This window comes from Tupaia chinensis, unplaced genomic scaffold (genome assembly GCF_000334495.1).
Source record: "Tupaia chinensis unplaced genomic scaffold, TupChi_1.0 Scaffold000469_1, whole genome shotgun sequence".
NCBI classification, from domain to species: domain Eukaryota; kingdom Metazoa; phylum Chordata; class Mammalia; order Scandentia; family Tupaiidae; genus Tupaia; species Tupaia belangeri.
Genome location: NW_006159978.1, coordinates 1,454,641 through 1,463,335, shown reverse-complemented (window position 1 = coordinate 1,463,335; position 8,695 = coordinate 1,454,641). Strand labels below are relative to the sequence as shown.

General features: G+C 59.1%; 1 protein-coding gene across 1 annotated transcript in view; it reads left to right on the top strand.

Annotated features, from left to right (window-relative positions):
- Positions 1-8,695, top strand: part of ITPK1 (inositol-tetrakisphosphate 1-kinase) — a gene marked incomplete in the record, with an annotated part of 178,242 nt that overhangs the window by 166,472 nt on the left and 3,075 nt on the right. Inside the window, 2 exon segments of the mRNA XM_014590644.1 lie at positions 1,009-1,076; positions 4,937-5,099. Of these exon segments, the coding sequence (XP_014446130.1) occupies positions 1,009-1,076; positions 4,937-5,099 (231 nt within the window).

Below are 8,695 nucleotides of genomic sequence, written 5' to 3'. Positions count from 1 at the left end.
ACTCCTCTCAGACATTGCTACTCGGGAGTGACCAATGCCCTTTTTTATTTTTTAAAAATTTTTCTAAGGGGTGCATGTGCTCACTAGAGAGAGAAGGGGGGGAATGAGATAGCACCCCTAGCGGGAGATGTCCACGCTGCAATCCCCTCTCCATTCTCTTGGGATTTTCATCATGCATGCACACACGCCTGGTGTGTTTTTCAAGGTGTGGGGTCTGGGTCTCAAACTGTGCAGTCAGCCATGTGGGATCCAACTGCCTTAACCACCATGCCACCTGCTGACCCCATACCGTCCTTTCATCTTTGCAGTATTCTGGGGACTGGGCTGCCTCTCCAGTCCCCAGTGGGACCCCGGGGCCGCTGTGGTGGGAGGTGGGTGTGGAGCAGCAACTGCAGGGTGGAAGGAGGTGGTGGGTATCTCAGGGGCTATGCCAGCCCCGGCACCGACAGCTGCTCTGGGCTGTTTGGAAGGGTCCTGCGGGAGCCTGCCTTCCACTGTCCTGGTTTTCCTTAAGCAGTTGGGAAACAGCAGAGCCCCCTTGGGTTTTAGATGTCCACGTGCCACTGGCAGCCTGGTTGGTTGTCTGTAGTGTGTTCCCCCAGAGTTCCAGATGCTGACCAAATGGCGGCACTGGGCCTCCCATGGCGCTCCAAAGGCCTTTGCTGTGTGCAGCGTTGCCCTCTTACTGATCCTTAGCACCCCCTAGCTCTCTCAGTGATAGGGCTTTGGCTGTCAGGGAGAACCAGGCATGAAGCTCCAAGGTGGTAGCAGAGGGAGACTCATAAGCCAGTCATTCTTATGTGGGAAGGAAACAGACACAGAGGCCCTGACTAGACACGTATCACCCGTGGGGTAGCCTCTCCTTAGGGTGGGGCGCCAGGCTTACTGAGCAGGAGGCTGGCACAGCAGCATGTGGCTAGGGTGCTGCTGCCCCCTGGTGTCAGCCAGTGGTGCCGCAGTCTCCGCCTTGAGGTGCTAACTGGCTCTTTCCTGTCTTGGCTTTTTCAGACCGTGAGTCCATCTTCTTCAACAGCCACAACGTGTCAAAGCCAGAGTCATCGTCAGTCCTGACTGAGGTACGTCCCTGCTCCACAGTGGCCTGGTGTGAAGCTGCCCTCACCAGGGCCTGGGTATGGGTTTGGCCGGGGGGGTCCCACCCAGCCTCCATGTGGGCTCAGCGGGAAGGACTTCTGCCCTGTGCCAGGGGCCCGGGAGGCTCTAATGACCTCTTGCTCTGCTCACTTTGGGCCCTCGTGGTGGTGGCTGTCACAGCTGGGCATGTGCACCTGAGCTGGGTGGAAGGTTACTCGGAGCGGAAGGTTTTCCAGCTCTTCCTGTGACCGTGAGGAGGAGCCCTTTCCCTGATTTAAACAGAGTGAGGCAGTGCCACCTCAGAGTCCCTCTCCCCCCTCTCTGCGTGGGGCCCTGTGTCTACTTCTGCAGCACGGGGTGACCCGCCCAGCCCCTGCTCTGCACCATGGGTGGTGGGCGTTGGGGCTGCCATTTGGTGTGGGTCAAGCTTGACCCCGCAGCAGCCTCGCAGGGGAGGGGCGGGAGTCCCTGTTCCCCGAGGAGGGGCCGAGGCTCAGAGAGTATCCTGATTTCTCCGGGCCCACAAGCTGCCCACACGGGTGGAGCTGGGATTTCACCTGATACGTCTGCCAGGAGTTTAAGACTCTGGTGATCCCTGAGCAGCTGTCCCCAGAGCGATGGTTAGAGTCACCCCGGGCATGCTGCCATTTTCCTCCTGCCACCAGCAAGCCGGTGTTCTTCACGGCCTTGTCACTGCCTCAGAACCTCTGCCAGCCCTGCTCCCCAGAGGTGGGATCCGTCTCAGTATTCTGGGAGGCTCCGCTTGTGTCCTCCCTGTCCGGAACCAGTGTCACCGACAGGAACCACAGCCGCCCCCAGCCTATGCGCTCCTGTTGGGGGCTTGACCCCAGCCCCGGGCAGCCTGTTGTTTCTGGATCCTGAGGGCCAGTGTGTGCTGAGGACTAGACAGTACGAGCGTGGGCAGGGCCCTGGGGACACCATCGTCACCCAGCATCGCTCAGGGTGGGCCAGTCGGGGGGCTTGGGAACCCTAGATTCTAGACAGAGCCTCTCAGTGCCTGGCCTTAGGTGTCACGGGATGTGGGCCAGTGCTCTGTGCCACCAAGATGTCCTTCTCCGCTGCAGTCTTCAGGGCTCCTCCCTGCAAGGCTGCTCGGAACGTCCCTCGGCCAGAGTGGCAGGGGGGTGTCATTCTGCAGCCACCCTAAGATGCTGTCCTGCCAGTGCCCTCATGTGGTGCAGGCCAGTGGTGCTGGGGCTGTTAACTGTTGCCAGGGACACTGAGGGCCATGAGCAGAGGGGCCCACCTCAAGTCATCTGCTGACCACTTGGGCTCAACTTCCTCATCTGTAAAATAGGACAGGGCCAGCCTAGAATGCTGCAGGGCCCTCCCTCTACCTCGGGTCTGCAGCTGTCCCCTCCCTCCCCTCGGACTGCCAGTCGGGAACCTACCATCCCTGACCACCTTTAAAAGCAGAAAGGGAAGTGTGGCCAGCACCACCTGTTCCCTTCGGGATGTCAGCTGGCCCTGGACACCCGCAGCAGGCCTTAGTGGTCAGTTTCTCGTCCCCCCCCACTACTCAGCCCACCTTGGGCTCCACCAGCCCCCATCTTAGCCTCCCTCGGGGACTCCCGCTCTGGCTTAAAGGCCTGGGTACCCTTCCCAGGCCAGACACTTGAACCTGCAGGCCCCCCAAGCACTTTGTTCCTTTAAAGAGCCAGTAATAGGGTGTCGGTTAGGGGCCTGGGCCTGCTGGGACCACCTGGAGCCAACCCCAGCTCGGCCAGTCACGCCTCTCTGACTTTGGTGTTCTCATCCAGCCCCACAGGGGTCCATGGGACTCAGTAATGACGTAAGGTGTCTGTAGGGGTACGGTGCAGGCTCAGTGTCACCGGTATTGGGGTGAGGGCCACCAGGGCAGCCCACAGGAACCCTCTGAACACCCCATCCCCTCCTCGTTTCTGGAGCATCATCGGATGTTGGTGTCAGGCCCAAGGCAGGATTTCCTTGCCTTTATCTTGTCTAGGATGGCTGTTTGGGTTTGGATAATCAAGCAGCTTCAGGAGGATTTCGGAGATCTTTAGCTGAGCTGGGAAATCGCTTCTGTAAACAGCGTGTCGTGAGGTTCAGCTGCAGCCCCCCTCCCGCCCCGCTGAGCCTTAAACACTGGAGCCTTTGCTCCTCACCAGAATCCGACAGAAGGTGGTTTTATTATCCCGAGTATTGGGGTGAGAAGACAGAAGGGCCCATAGCCAGGAATGGGCAGCCCCAGACCCACTGGGTCTCTCAGCTCCGTGAGGGCCCCAGCTGCCCCATTGTGCTGAACCTTATGTGAATGCAGAGGGTCCTGCAGCCAAGCCACCTCCACCCCTTCCTCCAGGGGAGAGGGCAAGGCATCGGGGTTGTGAGTGACAGGGGCCTGCCTGTCCTGTGGCATGGGGCCACTTTAACATCCTGTGCTGGCGACAGGCCATTCGCCTTGGTGACCAGAGCTCTGTCCCCAGCTCTCCTGACTCAGCGTCACTTTTTTTTTATTAATTGTGTTGAAATTCACATACATAAATTAACCATGTAAAAGAAACGATTCATTAGCAATTAGCACATTCCCAGTATTGCACTCCATACCTTCCTGGTTCCAGAACATTATCATCACCCACAAGAAAGTCCTGTACCCACTGGCACCCACTCCCCATTTTCTTCACCCCAGCCCCAGCCGGTGTGATTTCCACCTCTGGATATTTCGTGTAAGTGGAGTCATAGAACAGGTAGCTTTTTGTGGCTGGCCTTTATCATTTAGATGTGTTCAGTGTTCAGGGTTCAGGGTTCAGCCACGTTGTGACGTGTATCAGAAACTCATTCTGGTTTGTGACTGAACAGTACCCTATCATAGAGGTTTATCACCATTTTTGTCTTTTTTTGAGAGATTCTTGCTATAGGGCACATGTGCGTATCTCCACAGAGACAGAGAAAGTGAGAAATCACCCCTGGGGGGATGGTCACACTGTAATTCCTTCTCCTCTTGGGATTTTGGGCATGTGTGCACACGTGCCTGACATGATTTTCAAGCTACCAGGTCTAGGGCTGGAACCATGGTCGGCCACGTGGGAGTTCAGTGCCTTAACCACCACGCCACCTGCTGGCCCTGTCACTATTTATTTCTCAGTTTATCTTTTTTGTTTTATTAGAGTGCACAGACACTTGCCAGAGGGGGACAGAGTGATGGGGAAGTAAGACAGTATCCCCCCATGGACGGTGTCACCCCACAATCCCTTCTCCACATCTCCTTTCAGGATTTGGGGCACACACACATATGCCCACCATGTTCTTCAGGCTACCAGGTCTGGAACTCGAACCACACAGTCTGCCGTGTGAGATGCATCTGCCTTAACCACCATGCTGACCCCATTTTTCTTCATAGAGCTAGCGTGAGGCACAGAGAAAGAGAGAGGCAGATGCCATGCCATAGTCCCTTCTCCATTCTCTCAGGATTCGGGGCCTGCATGCATATGCACCCGGCATGTTTTCCAAGCCACTAGGTCCAGGACTTGAACCTCAGAGTCAGCCATGTGAGATCCCATGCCTTAACCATCTGGCCACCTGCTGGCCCACAGGGTTGGGTTTTAGAGCTGAAAAACTTGGGTCCAAATATAGCTTTCAAGCTGTGTGGCCCAGGACCAGCCCCCAACTCTTTCTGAGCCCATTTCCCTGGGTAAAATGCCTTCTGGGGGTGAGGAGTGCTAGAGGGGCAGTGGGTACGGCACACCAGCGTGGGCCGGGACAGTCCGCCTCCTGGCCAGAGGGATGAGGGGGCCTTGTTATCCTCACATGCCACGTGACATCACACCTTGCCCACCCACAACCTGCCTGCCTTCTGTGTCGGCAGCTGGACAAGATCGAGGGTGTGTTCGAGCGGCCGAGTGACGAGGTCATCCGCGAGCTCTCCCGGGCCCTGCGACAGGCGCTGGGCGTGTCACTCTTCGGGATCGACATCATCATCAACAACCAGACGGGGCAGCACGCCGTCATCGACATCAATGCCTTCCCAGGTGAGTGGCGGCCAGGGCGGCCATGCTGCTCAGCCCCGGGGTTCGTGGCCAGCCCATGTAGATTGGTGTCCTTGGTGATGGGGCCATTGAGTCGAGTTGGCCAGGATTTGCAAGCCAGCTGTTCCACTGCTCACAGCGGGCCTGGGGCAAGGGCAGCCCTGCCAGCTCAGCCCTGCCTGTGAAATGGGTTTGCAGGGTGCCAGGGAGGCAGGGCAGATCCAGGCCCAGAGGCTCTGTACATGGCGCACAGACCAGGGGCCCCGAGGCCCAGCGTGTGTGTCCTCCACCTCCCTCTCTTCCCTGTGCCACCAGCACTGGCCCTCGGGGGCCAGACCTGCCCCTCCCTTGGGCCCTTGAAGTCCCTGCTATGGGGTGAAGCACACTGCATCCACTGCTTGGGGTGGGCTCCAGACACTGCTCGGCAGGCAGGGACTGCGTGGCCTTGCAGCGAGCCCTCATCCCCGGGGAGCGGAGATCAGGGGCCCTGGTACCTGCTGGGGGCTTGGCACAGGCCTCTGCCCTGTGCTCCTGGAGCTGCCAGCCTGGCGAGTGTCACAGGAGGGCACAGGGGCCACTGCCTCCTGTCAGATACTGCATGTCCCAGCTGCCAGACTGGGTGCGGAGCTCAGGGAGGAGGCAGGGGACAGAGGGGCAGGGGTGAATCTGGCTCCTCTGTGAGATGGCGACAACGGAGCAGAGCCTGGAGAGAAGGAAAGGAGGAGCAGGGGACCCCAAGCACGGAGCGCCGAAGCCTGGGTGCAGCCGGCGGTAGGGTGGAGCAGGAGGCCAGGTGTGGTCGGGGAGGACTTGGCTCTGACTGGGTGTGAGGGGGACCAGCCGTCCGGGTCCGTGTTCATGTGCAGAAGGTCAGTCTATGGAGACAGTGGTATCTTCTCCTCCTGTCTCTCTGGGTACAGTGTGGACGGAGCCTCGGGCCCAGAAGATGGGATTGATGTGCAAACAAGAGGGGCAGGGGGAGCGAGGACTGAGGGTACATCAGAAGAGTGATCACAGCAATGAATCGGAGGGTCTACACCACAGAGGATGTGGGGTAGCCCAGCAGGAAGGTGGCAGGGCCAGCGGTTTGGAGCCCAGGGAGGTGGGGGGGCACTGCTGGAGTGGAAATTCTGGAGGAGGAAAGAGCGTAGGGAGAGCTGTGTAGCCGAGTGTGGTGGGCCTCCTGACACAAGCAGCCCCATGAGGGCCCAAGGTGATATGGGTGCAGAGAGGCAGGTTGGTCTCTGAGAGCTGGCCTGGACAAGGTGGCTCCTTTCAGGGAAGCCAAGAGAAGGGACACCCGGAGGGGAGAGGGGCGTGTAGGCATTGAGGTGGGCTGCAGCTGCCCGGAGGGCTGCAGCTGGAGATAGGCTTGGAGCACGATGCTACGGGAAGCCCAGTGGAGTGTGTCAGCCCAGGGACCCCCGCAGGGCGGAGGCAGGCCATAGTGGCTGGGAGACAGTCTGGCATGGAGCGCCCGTGGGCCAAGTGGAGGCTGGGCTCTGGGTCCTCCTGCGGCCCATAGGAAGTTCCCCAGGCCTGTGAATGCAGTGCCATCTGCCTCAGCTTGTCCTCTTGACGACTCCGTACTGCGTATGGAAAGGACTGTCCTGATCCTGCTCACCCTTGAGGATCTGAGGCTGGGACTTGAGAGCTGAGCCAGAACTGGGGCCCAGTAGTCTACCCCGAGCCTGTGCTCTAACAGCCAGGTTTCCTATTTCTCAGGACACCAGCCACGGGTTCAGGTCCTGCCTCTGCCTGTAGGCCTGTCATGGGACAAGGCACTAATTTTCAGCCTCGGCATTTACTTCTGTACAGAGAAGGTGGCGTGTACAGAATGCCTGGCATGGAGCTAAGCCCCTGCTGCCTCATGCCACAGCCCACCCTCCCCAGGCTACAGATAGGGCCTGGCCCCAGCCTTTGTTTACCTTCAGGCCTCCGAGGCGGCACCTCCCCTGCAGGCCCAGAAAGCACGGCCCAGGGGAAGACAGTGGAGTGGTTGCTTGGCAACAGCTTCCTCCTCCCCAATGTGGCCCTGTCCCCAGGGTGCCTCCCCTGATGCATCCCTACCCAGGAAACCAGAGAGCCTGAGTCTCGGTCTGCCCTGCCCTTCACCCCTTCACCCCCAGGTCAGTAGACACCCCACAGACCTTTGAGGGGACACTTCCACCACGCGGTGTTCAGGTGCACAACCAGGGGCCTGGCTCAGACCCCAGTTCTTCCACATCCGAACTTCATGACATTGGGCCCCTCTGAGCTTAGTGTCCTCATCTGTCAAATGGGGCTGCAGGGGTGTAGCAAGTGGAAGAACAGGACACTCCCTCCGGGTGGCCAGTGCTTCCTGAGTGCTCCACAAACGGCAGCCAGACGCCATCAGTCCGCACCGGCACATCTGACTGTCCTGCGTCTTTATCTGTAACGTGGGGGCAAGGCACCACGAAGGCTCAGTGGGGTGTCCTGTGGTGCTCGCAGTCGGACTTGGGAAGGCCCTGCGCCCAGCCGTCTAGCCGTTTCTTAGTTCAGGTGAAGCAGGGCTTCCCTGCCTTATTTTTTATTTTTTTTTTTGAGAGTTTTTTTGCTATAGGATGCATGCTCTCGCCAGAAAGACAGAGACATATAGCGAGAAATCACCCCCCAGGGGAGATGGCCACACCGCAAACCCTTCTGCTCCATTCTCCTCTCGGAATCTTGGGCACACATGCACACACACCCAGCGTGAGTTTAAGCCACCAGATCCGGGACTTGAACCGCGGTCAACTACATGGGAGTCCAGCGACATAGCCATTACGCTAAGGCCTCAGGCGTTCTAAAACCACAGCAGTTGTCAGTGAACAGGGAGGGTGGGTAAAGGCAGCCACCCCTGCTTGGCCCCTGGGTACAGCTCACAGAGCTTCCCTGTGGGGTCGCCCAGGCCCATGTCTGAACCTTCATCCCCACCCACCTCATCCAGTGCCTGGGAGTGTCTCCCGGAGGCCGCACTGGGTGTCAGGGGGTGTCAGTCAGCTCGCAGCACAGGGCCATCATGGTGGTCAAAGCACAGCAGGCCAGGCAGTGCCCGGATCCCCAGAGTTGGCGCTCTGGTCTCCTCGGGACATGCTTCCTGCCCTGGCCAGGCCTCGGAACTGTGTGCCAGCACTCACCCCTCCGGGCAGTCACCGGCAGCTGGAGAGCCTTCCTGTGTGAGTCTCTGCAGCAGTTCGTGGGGAGTCAGCCAGATTCTCTCCCCAGATTCTAAACCTGCCCAGGTGCTCCCACAACCCAGTCCACCCTGGCGTCCACGTTGGGCGATGTTCAGTTGGTTTACGCGCTGGAGATGCAGCCTTCCTGTCGTGTGCCTGGGCCCTGCTGGTGGTGCCCGCGGTCTCGGTGCCTTGGCTGTATCTTCAGAACACGGGCCACACACAGCCTTCCCACATGGATTTTGAGCTAAGGAGAGGACACAGGTCACATTGGCTGTTGGCCGGCCACCACCTGCATCCCAGCCCTCCTGGTGGGGCCCTGGTCTCAGTTATAGACGGGGGCCCGAGGGAGTTGGGGGTGGGGTTGTTACTCAGCGAATGAGGAGCAGGCCTTGGCACTGCCACCTGCTGCCCTGCCGG